The following is a 21,824-nucleotide window of genomic DNA, read 5'->3' as shown; positions in this document are numbered from 1 at the left end:
TGTATTGCCATGATAGGGACAGCTTGATAACTACCTTTTTTTCCAGATTGAATACCTACTTTTTAATACTTACAGTTAAAAAGGTGGAGTTACACATTTATCTGTGTGGGTTGTTTTTTAAAGTAAAGTTGGATTTTCTTTATCTCATGTGAGATAGTTCTGTGAGTGGTGCGGTGGCCTAGGGGCAGAGCTTTCAAGCCTCACAATCAGGAGGCTGTGAGCTCGATCTTAAGTAGAGACAGATATTTCTCTCTCTGGACACAAAGAGAGAGAAATATCTGCTGCTGCAAACTCCACATTGGCAACGGGAAGGGTATCCGGCCAGTAAGCATTCAGCTCCATTCAATTGCCCCAACTCCATCCCGATGCAAGGGATTACGGGGTCATTAAAAGACAAAAAACAACAACATATGAGATAGTTCTGTTCAATTATTTTCCAAAAGGGTAAGGAAAGGCTGTATATGTGTATGCAGGCACATACAAATATACACATTTTCCACAAAATTACCCAGGACTGGCAGGCCTTCTTCTCCTTTCCGCACTTTCTTCTTTCTTGGCTAGTCCTTTGGCAGGCAAAATTTGGTTTATGTTCCCCGTTTCCCAGGCCCTCCATTCTAGCTCAGGAGGCCCGATGTAAAACAGGTGGATACACACAGCATGTATGTAAACATGCTTTTATGACCTCACTTCTGAGGTTAAAAAATTCCAGGTTCCTATGACAATCCCAGGATAATCTGGTTGTCTGGAAAAGGGAGAAGGATCGGAGAACAGAGGCCTTGATAGTTGGTATAGATGATTCTGAATTTGGGAGACCATAGTGCTCAGCGCTTTGGGTCCCAAACTTCTTGCTGGGATGTTCTTCGTGATTTTTACTGTTGTTCTACATGAGCTCTGTTATATGACATGATCCCCAATATCAGTTGTTTTTGAATGTGTGAACAAATATCTTTGTGGGGAAATGAGCTTTGAATCTGGGCTATTCTGAATAAAACTTTTATTTCTCTGTCACATGCCCTACTTGAGGGACTTTTCAATCAGAATAGAGCTGGAAGGGACCTTTGAGGTCGTCTAGTCCAACCCACTGCTCAAGCAGGAGACCCTACACCATTTCAGACAAGCGACTGTCCAGTCTCTTTTTTAAAAACCTCCAGTGATGAAGTACTTACAGCTTCTGGGTGGCAAACTGTTCCACTGGTTAATTGTCCTCCCTGTTAGAAATTTCTCCTTAATTCCAGGTTGCTTCTCTCCTTGGTTAGTTTCCAATCCTTGTTTCTTGTCCTGCCTTCTGGGGCTTTGAAAAATAAATTGACCCTTTCTTCTCTGTGGCAGCCTCTGGAATACTGCTATAATGTTTCCCACCCTAGTCCTTCCTTCTTAAAGATGCTGAAAATGAGAGGCAGCAGTAAACAATTGTTCTGATTAAACCTTGCATTTTCTTAGCTAGTTGTGACTCATTACATGTCTACACCCCCAATTTTCTGTTAAACAGGTATTCCAGATTGGCTTTAAATTACTTTCCCAGACCCACCTCCTCCTTTCTTCTCCCTCCTTCCTTCTCCTTCTTCCTCCACCCCCTCCTCCCCCATCCAACTCCTCTTCCTTCTACCGGTGCTTCCCTCTTTCTCCTACATTGCAAACAGTGCTGCGGATTGACCCCTTGTTCTAGATCATGGTTTGTTTTAGCCAAGGTGTGTTGACCAGGCCATAAAGATTGCATTTTCTGACAGTGAGAACAATCAACCCATGGAACAGAAGTTGCCCTCGGAAGTTGTGGGAGCTTCATCACTTGAGACTTTCAAGAAGAGATTGGACTGCCATTTGTCAGAAATGGTGTAGGGTCTCCCACTTGGGGGGGGGGAGGGTTGGACTAGATGACCTACGAGGTCCCTTCCAACTCTGATTCTCTGTTATATTGCATTCACACACCACCTTATAGAGTGCTTTGGTTGCTGTGGCTTTAATGCGCACCGTACATCTAGGGCTACCATAAAAGGGCTGCAAAATTATTGAATGACCACTAGAGGGCACACGAGGATATTCTTTGCCATCACTTACCTAGGGCAATGTTTCTTAACCTGGGTAATTTTGAAGATGGTTTATAGATTTACAGAGTTGGAAGGGAACTTGTAGGTCATCTAGTCCAACCCCCCACCCAAGCAGGAGACCCTACACCATTTCTGACAAATGGCAGTCCAATCTCTTCTTCAAAGCCTCCAGTGATGATGCTCCCACAACTTCTGAAGGCAACTTCTGTTCCATTGGTTGATTGTTCTCACTGTCAGAAAATTTCTCTTTATTTCCAGGTTGAATCTCTCCTGGATCAGTTTCCATCCATTATTTTTTGTCTGGTCTACAGGCACTTTAGAAAATAGCTTGACCCCTTCCTGCTCTGTGGCAGCCCCTCAAATATTGGAAGACTGCTATCCTGTCTCCCCTGGTCCTTCTCTTCACTAGACTAGCCAGGCCCAGTTCCGGTAACCGTTCTTCATGTGTGGACTTCAATTCCCAGAATTCCCCAGCCAGCATACTTTTACAACCTTTGTTCCTCGGTTGTTAAGCAAATCACTGCAGTTGTTAAGTGATTCACACAATCATTTCTCAATCGTGGCAACTTTTAAGTGTGGACTTCCCCAGCCAATATGCTGGGAGTTGAAGTCCACCCATCTCAAAGCTGCGTGGAATTGAGCCACTAAAGTTCACATTACAGCAAAAATCCAAAGTCAGTAAACCACCGTGTGGCCTTACAAGATCCCGGCTGCTGATGTAATCGAATAATATTCCAACTATGAAAAATCTACAGGAGATTGTGTTACTCTGTTTTTTAAAAACCGATGATTGTGTTGGAATAAAAATCTGGTCCGGTTCCAAACTGGGAATGAAAAGACGGGCTGCAGGAAAGAAAATCTCTGTTAGCCAAAAAAAACTAGTGGACAGCAGCAGTCAATAAATGAAAGGTTGTGTTGGAAGAAATATCCTTCTGGGTTCAGTTCCAAGTGGGGAACAAAGACACTGGAAACATGGTGACTGCTTGGAAAAATGGTTTAATGGTGGACAGAAGAGATGCGGAGAGTCCCTGGGTTTTATGCCCTCTGTTGAGCTTGGAATTTGAGCTGATTGGTGTCGGGCTCCCATGGGGCCATGCAGGGGTGACCATGTAGGTTGTTCTTTTGAGTCCCAGGCTTGGTTGAGCCTTGTTGGGTGATGATGTAATGAAAGGGCTTTGGGAAATTCCTACTATGGGTCTGCTTGAAGGAGGTAGATCTTTGTTATGTAGAATAGGCTGGCCCAGGCCTTAATGGCCCATTAACAATGGTGGGGAGGGGCTGAGTTTCTGCCTCTCTCGGTTTCTATTTCTCTTTTAGGGGAAATAGTCTGCCTTTTTAATGTATCCTAAAATATTTCATTTTTCTAAGAGAGGGGTGGGTTTTAACTTCCAACAGATGTAAGTCGAAGAATACCCCTAATATGGATGTCTTCAGGTATCATCAAAAAGTAAACATGTCAGCCATAAGTGTGTGACTGAAAACTCCTCCCGTTTTGTTTTGTTTTTAATGTCTGTCGTGGCACACCTTTCAAAAGAGGCCAGGTTTTAATTGCACAGTCACAGATGCTGTCTGGCTTCTCGTCATCCTGGAAGTGACGCTTCTGTTTGTGTTTTTTGTTTTTCAGTTTTTCTGCATCTCCAAAGCTCGCCTTGGTAAGACCATAGTTGGAATGCAGCATCCCGTTTTAGTTGCCACGATAAAGGAACTACGTTGAGAGTCCTAGAAAGAGAAGACCAACAAAGATGGTTAGGGCAGAGGTGATAATTCAACAGGTTCTGACCCAGTTCTGGAGAATCGGCAGTGGAAATTTTATGTCGTTCAGAGAACCGGCCAATCCCACCTCTGACTGGCCCCGCCCCCATCTCTTCTCTGCCTCCTATTGAGTCCCAGCTGATCGGCTGGGTCTTCTTTGGTTGCCCTGCACAGGAGAACGGAGCTGGAAAGCAGGTCTCAGCTGTTCGGCTGAAGTCCAGAAAGAAAGGTAAACAAAGCTTCCACAGCAAGTAGAAAAGTCTTTATTAGTCCATATATGGTTCTGGGTTCGGGTAACAAGCATCAAAATGATAGTAAAGTCAGCTCTGGCGCACCTCGCAACCAGAACTGTAGTTATACACCAGATAATAATGTAATGAACTTATCCACCATCCAGTGAACACTACCGCTTAATTTCCGGTCACCATGTAACCCTCGATACCGTGCATTTTCTGTTAATTATCCACCCTCCTTTACCATATCCTTGCCACAGCATACTTTCCATATCCCACCAACACCCCTGTGCCCTCCCAGTGAACATTCACCCCCTGAGGTCATTATTTTAACGGTCAGCATGTTCATCGCTCTGCCGATAACCGCCCGCAACTTGGGATAGTTCAGCGTCTGGCGTCATCGGGGCTCGTTGTCCATCTCCATCAGCAATTCCGACCGCGTGTCGATCGGCTGGCAGTTGCTTCCTACCGCGGTAGAATACTCAGACGCAGCGGAGCGCTCGGTGTCACGGCTCCAGCATGCCGTGAGGACGTGACAGCAGGTTAGTGGGGTGAGGTGGGGAGGGAATGAGGAGTCTGCACTCTCCTTCTCCTTCCATGCCCACCAAGCCACGCGCACCAAGCCATGCCACGCCCTCCAAGCCACATCCTCCAAGCCAAGCTCACAGAACCGGTAGTAGATTTTGAATCCCACCACTGGGTTAGGGGATTGGAGACTAAACCAAGAATGGTTGCAGGAATTGGGTATTCTTAGTTTAATGAAAAGAAGGACTAGGGGTGACAGGATAGCAGTCTTCCAATATCTCTGGGGCTGCCACAAAGAAAAGGAAGTTGAAAGCATTCTCCAAAGCATCTGAGGGAAGGACAAGAAGCAATGGGTGGAAACCGATCAAGGAGAGAACCAACCTGGAACTAAGGAGAAATTTCCTGACAGTGAGAACAATTAACCCGTGGAACTACTTGCCTCCAGAAGTTGTAAATGCTCCAACACTTGGAAGTTTTCAAGAAGAGATTGGACAGCCATTTGTGTGAAATGGAAAAGGGTTTCCTGCCTAAGCAGGGATTGGACTAGAAGACCTCCAAGGTCCCTTCCAACTCTTGTTATTCTGTTAAGAGGGGGGGTCAACTTATTCTCCAAAGCACCTGAAGGCAGAGCAAGAAGCAACAGATGGAAACTGATCAAGGAAAAAAGCAAGGTAGAACTAAGGAGAAATTTGCTGACAGTGAGAACAATTAGTCAGTGGAACTGCTTGCCTCCAGAAGACATAGGGTGCTCCATCACTGAAGGTTTTCAAGAAGGGGTTGAACAAACACTTGTCTGAAATGGTACTATAGGGTCTCCTGCTTGAGCAGGGGGTTGGTGTTAGGAATATAAGTCACCTAACAGGTATTTGGGTTGGACAATATATAAACCAGGATAGACATTTTAATACTGTCTCTTTAAGGAAATGCAAAAAAACACCTGTAATTGGGTGTGGTTTCTCAAACTGCCATAAGATGGAGCCAGAAACCTGGCTTGTTTTGTCTTCGTCTTAGTCTCAGAAGAGAGTGTGAGTAAGTTTCTGTTTCCTTCTGTTGGAGAGTTTTGCCGTTCCATTTTTCCTAATTGACTGATATTCCTGGATTTGATGTAAGTCTGATACTGAACTGTTTTTGACACTGGACTTTGTTATTGGATTATCCCTGGATTGAAAACTGACTGATTTACCTGTGAATGACTTTTGGACTGCTTGTTTTTGAACTTTGCTTAAACCTTTCTGGAAGTAAAAACCTACATTTACTGTACAGTGTATCTGTGTGCTGTGTGTGTATTATTCAAACACCACTCTCAAATGCGTCTCCCTGTATGCGCTCATTCTCCTAATGGGGAATTACCTCAACAGTTGGACTAGAAGACCTCCAAGTTCCCTTCCAACCCAGTTATTCTGTTGTTCTGACTTCCAAGTTGCGGTTCTAAGAACCACCTGAAGATGGCAGGCTGTCTGCATTGATGGTTTGAGAGTTTGGAAAATAGACATTCTTGGTGATGTTTTAAGTTTGCCTTATTGGTGGATTTGATATTACAGGTAGTCCTTGAACTTAGAACCCATCATTTTAGTGACTGAAGTTACAACGGCACTGAAAATAGTGTCTTACAACTGGTTTTCACACATGACCATTGCAACATCCCCCATGGTCACATGATCAAAATTCAGTTGCTTGGCAACTGGCGTGTATTTACGACAGTTGTAGCATCCTGGGGTCATGTGATCCCCATTTAGAACTTTCCCAGGCATCTTTCAATAAGCAAAATCAATGACGGAAGCCAGATTCACTCAACGACTGCTTGATCCCCAGGGGGAAACAGGTAGTCCTCAACTTATGACCACGATTGAGCCCCCAAATTTTGGTTGCTAAATGAAACATTTGTTCAGCAAATTTTGCCCCATTTTACCACCTGTCTTGTCGTAGTTGTGAAGTGAATCGCTGCAGTTGTTCAATTAGAAACACGCTTGTTGAGTGAATCGAGCTGTCCCATTGACTTTGCTCGTCAGAAGGTCGCAAAAGGGGATCACATGACCCTGGGAAGCTGCAACCGTCATAAATATGAGTCAATTTCCAAGTGTCTGAATTTTGATCGCGTGACCATGGGGATGCTGCAACAGTTATAAGTGTGGAAAAGGGTCATAATGGAATGGAGTGGAATAGTGTAGAGTAAAGTAGAGTAGAGTAGAGAAGAGGGTAGGGTAGGAAATAGAATAGAAATTGGAATGGAGTGGAGTGGAGTAGAATAGAGAGAAGAGGGTAGGAAAGAATAGAATAGAATGGAATGGAATAGCATAGAAACAGTAAAATAGAATAGAATGGAATGGAATGGAATAGAACGGAATAGAACAGAACGGAACAGAACGGAACAGAACGGAGTGGAATGGAGTAGAATAGCAATTAGAATAGAATAGCAATTAGAATAGAATGGAATAGAATGGAATAGAATGGAATGGAACGGAACGGAACAGAACGGAACGGAACGGAACAGAACGGAGTGGAATGGAGTAGAATAGCAATTAGAACAGAATAGCAATTAGAATAGAACGGAATAGAATGGAATAGAACGGAATGGAATGGAATGGGAATGGAATGCAATAGCAATTAGAATAGAATAGCAATTAGAACAGAATAAAACAGGAATTAGAATAAAATAGAAATTAGAATACAATACAACATAAATTAGAATAGAATAGAATAGTTGGAAGGGACCTTGTAGGTCATCTAGTCCAACTCCCCTCCCCTAAAAGCAGGAGACCCTAGCACAACATTTCTGACAGATGGCCCATCCAGTCTCTTCTTAAAAGCTTCCAGTGATGAAGCTGCCACAACTTCTGAAGGCAATTTCTGTTCCATGGGTTGATTGCTCTCACTGTCAGAAAATTTCTCCTTATTTGTTTCCAGGTTGAATCTCTCCTGGATCACTTTCCATCCATGCAACACTAAACCATAAATAAACCCTGCTCCAACCCACAGACCCCACTAGCCCACCCAAAAGCCAACGCCAACAGAACTAAACTTATCCCTGGGGCTAGCTAGGTAGGCGTTGATCAACTCGGTATTCTAAACGCCTGTCATGAACGGCTGTGAAATGTCATTTAAATTTAAATCCGTGTTGTTTCTGATCTGGGCCTCCCCATTTATGAAGGACTGAGCAAGCTTGGAATTAAATGTTTTGCTTCTTTGCCCTTTGCAGAATGATAGGAAATGAATCACTGGTGGCACAACCTCTCTTTGTATAAACTAATTTATGGAGAGATGCACAGTTGAAAAACAATATCCTTTAAATAGATTTTTTTTTTAACATCGTCTTTTGCACCTGAAGGGACAAGTGGGGTAGGGGGCGGAGAGGTGAGTGCGCTGGCTTGCACCCCTGTCGAGGCGCAGCTAATTATAGTGGTTGAATTAATGCCCCTTGGCTTTCCTCTCCACTGGTTAATTCAATAATTAAACAGCCTTTGAAAAGCTTTTTAGCAGAGGAGGCCTTGCAACCCAGTAAGGAAGAGGGACGTTTAAGTCAAAGCCGTTGCAACGTTCAGCAGAACTTCAAAACCTTCTGCAAAAATCGAAAGGCTTAGTTTTCAGAGCAGACAAAATGTTCGGGATGGGCTATTGGTTCACCGGTTCAGTTGAACTGGTTGTTAATTTTACATCGGGTTCGCCGAACCGATAGTTGCAAAAACTGGCTGGCCCTGCCCCATACCACCCTACCTTTCCCAGGAGTCTCCATGGGCATGTTTTGGATCCCAGGTAAGCGCAGGGCCCGCGCAGAGGCTTGGGGAGGGCAAAAAATGGGCCTCCCAGAGGCTCCGGAAGGCCAGAAACTGGCCCGTTTCTGGCCTCCAGAGAGCCTCCGGAGCCTGGGGAGGGGGGAAACAGGCCTCCTGGAAGCTCGAGGAAAGCCTCCAGAGCCAGGGGAAGGTGAAAAACGGGCCTTCTGGAAGTTCCGGAAGGTCAGAAATGGGCCCGTTTCTAGCCTCCACAGAGCCTCTGGCACCTAGTGAGGCTGTTTTTGCCCTCCCGGAGGCTCAAGAAAACCCTCCAGAGCTCCACAGAGCCACCGAAGCGCAAGGGGGCCATTTTTGCCCTCCTGGAAGTTCGAGGAAAGCCTCAGGAGCCCGGGGAGGGTGAAAAATGGGCATCCTGAAAGTTCTGGAAGGTCAGAAATGGACCCATTTCTGGCCTCCACAGAACCTCTGAAGCCCAGGGAGGCCATTTTCGCCCTAACAGAGGCTTGAGGAAAGCCTCCGGAGCCCGGAGAGGATGAAAATGCCCCCCCCTGCCATGGTGCAGGAGGCCGACTAGGCCACTCCCAACATAGCCACACCCACCCAGCAACCGGGCAGAGAAACAGTTGCTAACTTTTTTGAAGCTCACCCCTGAAAATATTTCATTACCTTTTAGGGTGGCAACTGGCAAACCGGGGTATGTCTAGGACAGCAGGGAAAATCATAATGGACCTGGAAAGAAAAATCAGCGAGGAACAATTTGGGGGGCATTGGATAAATTTGCAGAAGACATGAAGGGGTGTCTGGGAGAACAGTTTTTTTCTGAAATTTAAGCCAGTTTTACATACGTGGACTTCATCTCCCAGAATCTGGGAGTTAAAGTCCATATATTTCAAAACATATTGGTTGGGGAATTCTGGGAGATGAAGTCATACATCATAAAATATGTTGGCTGGGGAACTGTAGGAATTTAAGTCTGTACATCATCAATCTGTACTTGCTGGGTGAGGAAGTCTGGGAATTGAAGTGCATAAGTGTTACAATTGTCAAGGTTGGACACCCTTGATCTAAATTAAAATAATGTTCATAACAAATTAAAAGCTTAGAATAACTTAACCTTAGAATAACTTTATTGTCACTTTGGGCTTCATCCATGACTTGCTTCCCATAGCCTCTGGAAGTCGAAAGGATGGGTGTGTCTGTGTGTAATGTAATGCTCCTCCCTTCCAAACATAAGACATTTTGCAAGCCACTGACCTAAAAAGATGGTGTAACTTCTCAAGTAGCGGGTTCAACTAGATGACCTCTAGGTTTTTATACCAGCAAAAGCTTCTTTGTAATTCTGGTTGATCCAGGCAGTCCTTGACATACGACCAATCATTTAACAACTGCTTAAAGTTGCAACAGTGATGAAAAAAGGGACTTGTGACTTGGCTTCACACATAACGACCACTGCAATCGTGTGATCAAAATTTGGACACTTCACAATTGGCACGTATTTACGATGGTTGCAGTGTCCAGAGGTCATATGATCTTCCATTTGTGACCTTCCCATAACCAAAGTCGATGGGGAAAGCCGAATTCATTTAATGACCGCTGCAAAAAAGTCATAACATTGGGTGTGACTCACTTAATGACTGTCTCACTTAACAACAGAACTTCCACTTCTAATTGTGGTTATAGAGAACTACCAGTAGATTTTTTCCCCTCCTTTCTTGCCAGATGCTATAAATCTTTCCTGTGATGTGTGCAATTCCATTAAAGTTTCCAAATTATTTTTCAAAAACCCTGGAGGGGCTTTCCTTAATTATCACATAGATTACCGCTTAATCAAACCATCAAACTAGGAGCCTTGGGGAAAAGGCTGCAAGTCCACCCAAAGAGATTGCTGCAATTTCTCACTGGCAGCTATTCTTAATCTATATTTTTAACTTCCTGAATGCGTAGGCATTCCTGGGTAGAGCAAAGCTTTAGAAAATCTAGTGAGGAACAGCTAAGCAGTAATTCCATCATGCAGCAAATATTGTTTTTGACTGACAGACTTAAAGTTGTTTTAAAAACCAGATGGTTAAAGGAAGCCCATAGAAACTGTGAGACCAAAGATGATGAGTTCTAGTCCCGCCTTAGACAAGAAAGAAGGCTGGGTGACTCTGAGTCAATCACCAGGAGATGGTGAGTTCTAGTCCCGCCTTAGGCAAGAAAAAAGGCTGGGTGACTCTGAGTCAATCACCAGAGGCAGTGAGTTCTAGTCCTATCTTAGACAAGAAAGAAGGCTGGGTGACTCTGAGTCGATCGCCAGGAGACGGTGAGTTCTAGTCCTGTCAGGCAAGAAAGAAGGCTGGGTGACTCTGAGTCGATCACCAGGAGACGGTGAGTTCTAGTCCCACCTTAGACAAGAAAGAAGGCTGGGTGACTCTGGGACAATCACCAGGAGACGGTGAGTTCTAGTCCAGCCTTAGGCAAGAAAGAAGGCTGGGTGACTCTGGGACAATCACCAAGAGATGGTGAGTTCTAGTCCTGTCAGGCAAGAAAGAAGGCTGGGTGACTTTGGGCCAATCACCAAGAGACGCTGAGTTCTAGTCCCTCCTCAGGCATGAAAAGTAGCTGGGTGATTTTCTCTCAGCCCCCACCACCTCACAGGCTTGTCGTTGGCGGGAAAATAGGAGGAGGAAGGTGTGTTGGATCTGTTTGCCACCTTTAGTTATTTGTAAAATGAATAAAGGTGGGATACAAATGAATAAATTAATAAATGAGAAGGAAATTTGAAAGCTTTTTCCAAAGAGCACAGGACAATCTCTTGAAGCAGAGATGCTCCGAACGGAACAGCCGGAGTGATTCACTTAACAACTATGGCAAGAATGGTCAGAAAAACGAGACAAAGCTCACTTAACTGCCTTGCTTAGCAACGTAAATTTTGGGCTCAATTGCTGTCATACGTCGAGGACTGCCTGCATACAAGTACATCAGATCTGCATTCAGTGGTATTTCTCAAACAGAATTTCCCAGCCAGTATATGTGGCATCTTGCTCAAAAGTAGTAACTGTGAGAAGGTTCTTGGAGTCCTAGTGGACAATCATTTAAATAGGAGCCAGCCGTGTGCTGCAGCTGCCAAAAAAGCTAATATAGTTTTAGGCTGCATAAACAGAGGGAGAGAATCCAGATCACATGAAGTGTTAATACCACTTTATAAGGCCTTGGGAAGGCCACACTTGGAATATGGCATCCAGTTTTGATCACCACGATATAAAAAAAAAGATGTTGAGATTCTAGAAAGAGTACAGAGAAGAGCCACAAAGAAGATTATTAATTTGGAGGCCGAAACATATAAAGAATGGTTGCTGGAACTGGGTATGTCTAGTTCACTGAAAAGAAGGACTAGGGGAGATGTGATAGCAGCCTTCCAATATCTCAGGGTCTGCCCCCAAAGAAGAGGGAGTCAAGAAGCAACAGATGGAAAGTAATTAAGGGGAGAAGCAACCTGGAACTAAGGAGAAATTTAGTGACAGTGAGAAAAATTAACCAGTGGAACAACTTGCCTCCAGAAGTTGTAAATGCTCCAACACTGGAAGTTTTCTTAAAAACTTGGATAACCTTTTGTCTGAAGTGGTGTAGGGTTTCCTGCCTAAGCAGGGGGTTGGACTAGAAGACCTCCAAGGTCCTTTCCAACTCTGTTATTCTATTTCTATTTCTAAATTGCTGGCTGGGGAATTCTGGGAGTTGAAGTCCTCACAATCTTAAAGTTGCCCAGTTGTGTTTTTTGCTGTGTCAACATGGAAAAGACAACCTGGCCAGATTTATAAAATCAATCCATCCTAATGAAATATTAACCTGGCTGTTTGTTCCTGCTTTTTTTTCTTTTAAAGAGTCTTCTTAAAAGCCTTTGAAAGCATTGGTGTTTTCTCTTCCCATAATTATTTTTGGCATGTGCTCTCTTCGGATGAAGGCATGGGACCTCGACTTCTGTCCACAAGCTGAGCCCAAATGCTTCCAATGCTAAGCAAGATTGTTAAGTGAGGTTTGCCCCATTTTACAACCTTTCCTGCCATGGTCGTTAAGCGAATGGTGTTGGGTCTCCCGCTTGGGGACTAGATGACCTTATAAGGTCCCTTCCAACGCTGATTATCTGTTATCGAATCCGTGCAGTTTGTAAGTTAGTAACATGGTTGTTAAGGGAATCTGGCTTCCCCGCTGACTTTGCTAGTCGGAAGTTCGTAAAAGTGAACCGCATGACCTCGGGACACTGCAACTGTCATAAGTACATGCCAGTTGCCCAAGCAAGTAAGGTTATTGAACGACCAATCAACAAGAGAGCCAATCAGCTGCTCAGAATTTAAACATAGCTCCGAACAACCAATCACAGACCAAGTGACCACACAAGACATTCATAAGCTAAGGAGAATAGGCCAAGAGAATTTTGCTGGTGATGTTACCTTGTCTGGTAATGAAACGTCCAGAAACTAAATTGGAACAAACTTGGACAGCAAACCCCTTCTAAAATCTAAAACCCGAGCCACAAATATTTTCTATTATTTCACAGTGGCCAAGCGTCCAAATGTTGATTACGTGACCACGGGGATGGTACAATGGTTGTAAGTGTGAAAAATGGTCCTAAATAAAAAATTTTCAATGCTGTTGTGATTTTGAACGGTCATTAAGTGAACAGTTGTAAGTCGAGGACTGCTTGTATGTATAAGAAATGAAATCCAATAAACTATAAACTACATGAAAACCCATCGGGGTCCCTGGATTTTGGATTTATGATCTTCTCTCCAGGAGTCTGTAGAGATTCTCCGTCATCCAGGTCATGGTTGTCCCATAGGTGCTTTTTCAAGAGGCAACTGGACTTTTTTGTTTTTTTTCTTTTGAAGACGTTTCGCTTCCTATCCAAGAAGCTTCTTCAGTTCTGACTGGATGGTGGGGAATGGAGGGATTGATACTCCTTGCAGACAGCTGGTCATTTGCATCCTTTTAGAGAGGCCACTTGGAGTCCCACAGGTGCTTTTTTTTCAAGAGGCAACTGGACTTTCTGGTTTTTCTTTGAAGACATTTCGCTTCTCATCCAAGAAGCTTCTTCAGCTCTGACTGGATGGTCGGGAATGGAGGGATTTATACTCCTTGCAGACAGCTGGTCATTTGCATCGTTTTAGAGGGTTGTTGAGGCTACTTGGGGGGGGGGGCGTTATCTGTGTCCTCAGGGACACCTGAGTGGAGCACCTGGTTCCTATAGTCTGCAATTTCTTTTTTCCCTTTTTTTTGGAAATCCATTCTCTGGAAATCCAAGGGATGGACACCCTTTGAATAGTGTGGGAGTAGGAATGGATTTCTAGAGGGAAAAAAATTGCAGACTCCAGAAACCAGGAGCACCACTCAAGTGGCCCTAAGGACACAGATAAACCTCCAAGTGGCCTCAATGACTCCCTAAAACAGGGTTCCCCAACCATCGGGCCCCAGACCGGTACCGGTCCGTGGAACATTTTCTACCGGACCGCCGGTTTGCTGGGCGCCGCCATCTTGTTTTGATGAGAAAGTGCTTCCGGTGAGCTTTTCCGTTTGGAAAGCGGCGTTTGGGTCCTGAAGGAATCCTCGCACCTTAGTTTCATCGAAGTGGGGGTGCGGCTTCGAACGAAACTAAGACGCGAGGATTCCTTCAGCACCCAAGGCAAGGCGAGCCGAGCGACCGTCCCGAAGCCATCCCGAAGCCCATCGACAAAGGTACAAAGGAGGAGTTGAAGGTGGCGGGGAGAAGCGGGGGACGGCTGGCTGGCCGGTCGCTCGGCTCGGCTTGCCATGCGTGCTGATGCTGGTACCGGGCCGCGGATCATTTTGTGATGCCGGTACTGGGCCGTGGCACAAAAAAGGTTGGGGGCCACTGCCCTAAAAGGTTGCAAATGACCAGCTGTGTTCAAGGAATATAAAATCCCTCCATTCCACACGATCCAGCCAGAACTGAAGAAGCTTCTTGGGTGAGAAGCGAAATGTCTCCAAAGATGTTTCCAAGAAACCTTAAAGAAAAAACAAGGAAGTCCAGTTACCTCCTGAAAAAGCACCTTTCAGGGGTCCCTCCTGTAGTATGATCTTTCCTCAGTCTCAGCTATATTAAGATGCATGGACTACAATTCCCAGAATTCCCCAGCCAGCATTCCAACTTTGAAATAAGGAGAAATTTCCTGACAGTGGGAACAATTCACCAGAGGAACAACTTGCCACCAGAGGTTGTGGGTGCTCCAACACTGGGGGGGGTTTAAGAAGAGATTGAACGGCCATTAGTCCAGAATGATATATAGGATCTCCTTGCTTGAGCAGGGGGTTAGACTAGAAGACCTCCAAGGTCCCTTCCAGCCCTATTATTCTGTGTTTTATCTACATTACAGCCTCCCTTATGGAATGCTTGGATATTCTCAGATGGAAAGGACATAAAATGTGAATCCCTTTGTGGGGTTGAACAATGAACCAATGAATAATAAAATAATAAAAAGACCTTCAAGTAGCGGTGGGCTGCAGCCAGTTCAGACCGGTTCTAGTGAACCGGTATGAACGACAATAACTTGGCCCTGCCCACCCACTCTTCCGCCCTATCCTGTCTTACATTTCCTTCTTTTGCAGCTCAGATGATTCGTGAGGCAAAGTGGATTACTGTGCCTCAGCTGTTCTGCTCATCCGGGAAGGCTAGAAGCAGGGTGGAATTTTACCGGTTCACACCGGTTCTATAGAACTGGTTGTTACAATTCTGCACAGTTCGGAGAACTAGTAAATCGTGTCCCTGGCTGGCCCCGCCCGCCTTCGCCCACCCATCCCCTCCCTGCCCAGTCAGTCCTTATCGCGCATGCGCGACATCGCTGACTGCATTCTCCCCCACCCAGTCACTCCTTAAGGTATTTCTTTTTTTTTTTCTCCCAACGATCAGCTGTTTCGACAATCAGCTGTGCTGGGATCCCCATGTTACTGCTTCACCCAGGAGTCTTCCCTGAGGCCCAGAAGGCCCAAAAATGGAGTGCGGGAAGGGGTGCTGCAAGAAGAAGAAGAAGAAGAAGAAGAAGAAGAAGAAGAAGAAGAAGAAGAAGAAGAAGAGGAAGAGGAAGAGGAAGAAGAAGAAGAAGAAGAAGAAGAAGAAGAAGAAGAAGAAGAAGAAGAAGAAGAAGAAGAAGAAGAAGAAGAAGAAGAAGAAGAAGAGAAGAAGAAGCCACACCCACCCAGTCACATGGCCATGCCACATATCCACTCCCACCTATCCACGCCCACAGAACTGGGAGTAAAAATATTTGCATCCTACCCCTGGAGTGAGGGGCTTTTATACCTTCTCTTGGGCTTTGAACTTGAGCTTCCTGTTCTTGTGAAAGAACATGTATTCTATTGGCTGCTGTCATGACCTCCAATGGGGTCATGTTTGTCTGAGCGCCCAGGTTTGGTTGAAGTTTGCTGGGTGATGCAACGTCCTTAGGAGATTGTAATGCAGTGGGCTCTGTATCTTCTGCTAAATGGTTCTATCCGTTAGATCGGTTAGATCGGGTCCCATAGAGACGCGAGACCAAAAGTGAACATTCAGCTCTTTATTCGGTATACAGTTCTGTACATGACCTGTGCTCAGCGGCAGCCCTTCATATAGGGACTGCAGCCGGCGCGGCGGCCAATGACAGCGCTTTGAATCTCCCAAGATCGGCTCGGCCAATCGCGGTTGATTCTTAGCACGCCAATCACAGCCGTTCAGTTGTCCAATCAGGTTGCGGTCCGTGTGGTCCAATCAGGATTCAGGGTTTGGAGTATGCTAATACAGAACACCATGATATCCTGAAGACCCAGTCACATGGACACGCCCACCTAGCCACGCCCACAGAAACAGTTGTTAAAAAATTTGAACCCAACCCCTGGCTAGGTGAGCTGGAGAGGTTCAAATTGGTGTTTATTGAATGCTGTGTGCGCGTGCTCACAGAACGGGTTGTTAAACCGCTCGCAGCCCACCACTGCCTCCCAGGTCCCTTCCACCTCTCTTCTGAATGGAACTGAATCTCCCAGGACGATTAAAGCCCCTGCTGGGTTCTCCTTCCCTCCCCTTCCTCAAAGCGCATCCGCCCCTTCAGAGGCCCCAACATTTGTGTGTGCCCCCCTTCCATCGCCAAGAATTGGCCCACCCCTCTCTTAAATTGTGGTTTGCACACCACGATGACAGGGTTTGCAGGGGCCTCATCAAAGAGACCACAACTCATTGCAAAAGATGATGACAGCCACATTTGCCTTCCAGAGCTGCTGGAGACACGCAACATCTGGAGGAGCAGAAGACATCAGGAATTGCTGGGGACCAGGCTTGTTAGAGTAACGGCCATGGCTTGAATTGCTTTCATTGGGCAGAAGCACTGCAGCTGGCCAAAGCCCTGATGATGTCACATATTGCATGGCATCGTTGTGCAATTAGTATTAATTATGCAGTTTGCGTGGTGAGGTCGTGATGGGTGACGTCAGCCTCCTCCAGCCACCCCCAGGTTATATGTATGCCAATATGATTGCACAATTTTTCTGAGAACTTTTTCCTTTCCTTTCCTTCCCTTCCCTCTTCTTTTCCTTTCCTTCTCTTTTCCTTCCTTTCCCTCTTCCTTCCCTTCCCTCTTTCTTTCCTTTCCTTCCCTTTCCTCTTCCTTTCCTTTCCTTCCCTCTTTCTTCTCTTCCCTTAACTCTTCCATTCCTTTACTTCTCACTTCCTTCCCTCTTCCTTCCCTTCCTTCTTTCTTCCCTTCCCTTCCCTCTTCCATTCCTTTCCTTCCCTCTTCCTTCTCTTCCCTCTTTCTTCCCTTCCCTTCCCTCTTCCTTCCCTTCCCCGTTCCCTTTCTTCTTTCCTCTTTTCTTTCCTCCTTCAACTTCCCTTCCATTTGTCCCTTCCCATTATCCTTCCCTCCCTCCCTCTTTCCCTCCCTTCTCTCTCTCTCTCTCTCTCTCCCTCCTCTCCCTCCCTCCTCCCTCTCTCTCTCTCTCTCTCTCTCTCTCTTCTTTCTTTCTTTCTTTCTTTCTTTCTTTCTTTCTTTCTTTCTTTCTTTCTTTCTTTCTTTTTCTTTCTGGCATTCGGGGCTTTGGCTTCTAAAATTGACTTGTGTTTTGGTGACTGAATCAGTCCAAATATCTCAGCTTGTCTTGCGCTCCCGTTTGTCTAGAGCTCACTCAGGGTCCATGTCTTTTTTTCCATGTTGTTTAATTGAAGTGGGGTTTTGCCCTCTTGAAACCCGATCCGGTTATATATGCTGCTTTCAGAACCCAGAGGAAAGTAAACATTATTTTCCAGGAAGGAAATGTATGTTGTGTTTACATCTTGGGTGTTTGTGAAGAAATGAAGCTTGGACCATGTTTCCTCTTTCCTAAAGTAATATTTACTCAGTTGGAGAGCAACCTTCAGTTGGCTTTATGGGTGCATTATTTCAGCTATTTTTTGAAAAAAGAAATAAAAGGGTGAGGAATTTCGAAGGATGTGGACAAAATTTGGATGGAAAGAGGGCACGTTTTCCAGAATGCACAAACCTTGGAGGTTAAGGAGCCTATCAAAAGAGCTTCCCTCTTTCTCTCTTTCTCTCTCTCTCTCTCTCTCTCTTTCTCTTTCTCTGATGTCTGGGGAATTCTGGGAGTTGAACTCCACAAGTCTTAAAGTTGTCCAGGTTGGACATCCCTGCTCTAGATTAAGGAAGCTTTGCCAATGTAGCCATTGTGGGTCATCATAAACCAGAGTTTATTGCTTGATGTGAACTCAGCCAAGGGTACTTTTTGTCAACTGTTGGAAGAAAAATCCATCTGGTTCAGTTCCAAGCCAGGAATAAAATGGAGGCTGCTTAAGAAAGAAGGATTTTGTTTACTGATGAAATGAAGCACCAACAGCATGCAGTTCTGGGGCAGCTGACAAGATGGTTGACCGAGTGGATGGCTCTTTTATAGGTTTCTGGGACTTTGAAGTCTGAGCTGTTCTGAGGATTGTGCAATGAAGGGGGCTTTGGTGTCTTTCGCTATTTCAATGGTGGTGGGTTAATCCTATTATGTCCTAACTAACCTAAATTGTCATGTCCTCTTCTTAGAATTTGGGTGGAGAAGAATGTAAATTTTAATCCCGTTGCTGGAGATGAAAGTCTTTTGTTTGTTTGTTTACTGTAAAAAATGTCAATAAAGGTTATTGTCTTAACTTTTCTTGTGCTGTCTTGTCTCGTCTTCTTGTCTTATATCTCATCTCATCATCTCAGCCTAGCCTAGCCTCTCCTCTCCTCTTTTCTTCTCTTCCCCTCCTCACCTCTCCTCATCATCTTTTATTATATCTTCTCCTCTCCTCCCTTCCCTTCCCCTCATTTCCTCTCCTCATCATCTTATTTTATATCTTCTCTTTTCCACCCCTCTTCTCCTCCTCATCTTATATCTTCTCAACTCTGCTTCTTTCTCCTCCCTTTTCCTCCTCATCTTATACCTTCTCCTCCCCTCTCCTCTCCTTCTTTCCTCTCCTCCTCATCTTATCTTATATCTTCTCTTCTCCTCCCTTCCCCTTCTTATCTTATCTTATCATCTTACTGTCACCCCTGGTCTTTCTTTTCTCCAGACTGGCCCTACCCAATTCCTGCAACCGTTCTTCATGACAGTCTCCGGGACTTTTAATCGTCTTAGTTGCTCTTCTCTGCCCTTTTTCCAAAGCTCTTTCTGTCTTTCCTCTCCCTAATCTAAGCTTTCCCTTGACAAATTGAATGGAAAAAAAATCACAGGCAGGCTCGTCAGGGGGAAGCTGTCAAATTAAGGACATAATCATGCAAGGAAGGACTCCCGACAATAAAACAATTATCTCCATGCAGGAGACATTTTCGTTGTAATTATGCGTTTGGGGAGCACTGCGCCTGGACTCTGTACGAGGAAAAATACTGTAATAATACACCGCTTTGTGCAGAGAAGATGAGAGGAAGTAGAGATTTCCATCAATGACGCAGATATGTTTGACCGGTGGCTTATGAATGGGACGTCAGCCCTGCGAGGCAGACCGGATTGGGAAATCAACTCTACTGAAGGCCAAAACTCTTTTCGTTGAGTTTGGCTGTAAGAAAAGAGTCTTGCAAATTAGATTGTACTGGTCCACAACTCCCTTCTTAAACTCCAGTGAATCAGGGAGGTGCCTGAGCCACTTCTGAAGGTTATCGGTTTTTTATTTATTTATTTGATTTGTCAATCGCTTACAAGATAATAGGTATAAGTATATACATAGTTATGAATACATGGATACATATAAGAAAAATAAAAGAAACAATAGGACAGGGATGGTAGGCACGTTGGTGCGCTTATGCACGCCCCCTACAGACCTCTTAGGAAAGGGGTGAGGTCAATAGTAGACAGTCTAAGGTTAAAGTTTTTGGGGTTTGGGGGAGAAACCACAGAGTCAGGTAGAGTATTCCAGACATTGACGACTCTATTGCTGAAGTCGTATTTTCTGCAGTCAAGTTTGGTGCGATTAACCTTGAGTTTGCCTCTGTTGTTTGCTCTTGTATTGTTATGGTTGAAGCTGAAGTATTCATTGACAGGTAGGACATTGCAATGTATGATTTTATATACTATACTTAGATCGAACCGAAGGCGGCATAGTTCTAGGTTTTCTAGGTCTAGAATTTCAAGTCTGGTGGCATAAGGTATTCTGCAACGAGTAGAGGAGTGGAGAACTCTTCTTGTGAAATATTTCTGGACTTTCTCAACTGTGCTAATATCAGATACGTTTTTGAAAGACATAAACTTCCTTGGATAAAAAGGATTGTGTAACTTTCTGTAGGGACAGACAAAATTGCTTGGAGTTGGTGGCAGTTGGATGCTGCCCTTGTTCAAGGTCTGGAAGAGATTTATTTTATTTTATTTTTATTTATTTATTTTATTTTATTTTTATTTTATTATATTTTATTATATTTTTTATTTTATTCATCATGTATTTATTTTATTACTTTTATTTTGTTGTTTTATTTTATTTTAATTTTATTATTTATTTTATTATTTTATATTTATTTGATTCTATATTATTTTTATTTTAGCATTATTTTATTTTATTATTTTATATTTTATTTCATCATGTATTTATTTTATTACTTTTATTTTATTATTTTATTTTAATTTTATTATTAATTTTATTGTTTTATTTTAATTGTATTACTTATTTTATTATATTTTATATTTATTTGATTCTATACTTTTTTTACTTCATTATTTATTTCATTTTAATATTATATTGTAGAATTTTTATTTTACTATTTATTTTTATTTTCTACACCCCATTTTTATTATTTAAAAATAACAATTCAGGACAGTGAACATACTTAATATCCCTTCCTTCCTATGTTCCCCTGTAAAGCAGGTTTGCTGAGAGAATGACTGGCTAACTTTCATGTCTAAGACAGGACTACAACTCACCATTTCCTGTTCATTGGCCCAAAGTCACCCAGGCGGCTTTCATGCATAAGGTGAGACTAGAACTCTCAATCACCTGGTGATTAGGCCAAAGTCCCCCAGATGGCTTTCATACCTAAGGCAGGACTAGAACTCTCAGTCACCTGGTGATTGAGCCAAAGTCACCCAGATGGCTTTCATACCTAAGGCAGGACTAGAATTCTCAGTCACCTGGTCATTGAGCCAAAGTCACCCAGATGGCTTTCATACCTAAGGCAGGACTAGAATTCTCAGTCACCTGGTCATTGAGCCAAAGTCACCCAGATGGCTTTCATACCTAAGGCAGGACTAGAATTCTCAGTCACCTGTTGATTGAGCCAAAGCCACCCAGATGGCTTTCATACCTAAGGCAGGACTAGAATTCTCAGTCACCTGTTGATTGAGCCAAAGTCACCCAGATGGCTTTCATACTGTTGGAAGAAATATCCTTCTGGGTTCAGTTCCAAGTGGGGAAAAAGATACTGGAAACATGGAAGCTTTTTGGAAAGATGGTTTAATGGTGGACAGGACCACATGCCCTGGATGAAGAAGGAAAAAGGGATGAGATGCTGAGAGAGAGAGAGACCCTTAGTTTTATAACCTCTGTTGGGCCTCACCTTAGTGTTTCCTGTTCCTGTATAAAAAATGTATCCCATTGGCTGTCAGACTCCCAAGGGCGGGAGTCTTAACTACCTTTGTAGACTTCATCCGGACCACATGGCTTCACCTGAGTGTTGGCTGATACAATCGTCCCAGGCCAGGTAGTGAGATGGGTAGAGGCTTTTGTTATGTGGAATACTCTGGCCTACGCCTTAATGGCCCATTAGCAAAGGTGGGGGGCGGGGCTGAGTTTTTGCCTCTCCGAATTTCTACTTTACTCTTTTTAGGGGAAATATTCTGCCTTTTAATATTTCCTAGGATATTTCAATTTTCTAGGAGAGGGGTGGGTACTAACTTCCAACAATTGAGAAAGTCCAGAAATATTTCACAAGAAAAGTTCTCCACTCCTCTACTCGTTGTAGAATACCTTATGCCACCAGACTTGAAATTCTAGAACTAGAAAACCTTGAATTACGCCGTCTTCGGTCTGATTTAAGCATGGTATATAAAATCATACATTGCAATGTCCTACCTGTCAA

At 44.1% G+C, this 21,824-nt stretch overlaps 1 protein-coding gene across 1 annotated transcript in view; it reads right to left on the bottom strand.

The window, feature by feature from the left end:
* Window positions 1–2,984: 2,984 nt before the first annotated feature.
* The window catches only part of YPEL2 (yippee like 2), a 104,576-nt gene continuing 85,736 nt past the window's right edge, over window positions 2,985–21,824 (bottom strand). The window contains exon 5 of the mRNA XM_087956120.1: window positions 2,985–3,764. Within this exon, the coding sequence (XP_087812246.1) occupies window positions 3,666–3,764 (99 nt within the window). The 3' untranslated portion in view covers window positions 2,985–3,665. The remainder of the gene's footprint in view (window positions 3,765–21,824) is intronic.

The sequence above is a fragment of the Notechis scutatus genome, chromosome 1, assembly GCF_049901735.1.
Source record: "Notechis scutatus isolate UNSWTSFEM ecotype Mainland chromosome 1, rNotScu1.2, whole genome shotgun sequence".
Classification (NCBI taxonomy): domain Eukaryota; kingdom Metazoa; phylum Chordata; class Lepidosauria; order Squamata; family Elapidae; genus Notechis; species Notechis scutatus.
This window is presented reverse-complemented; position numbering and strand designations above follow the sequence as displayed.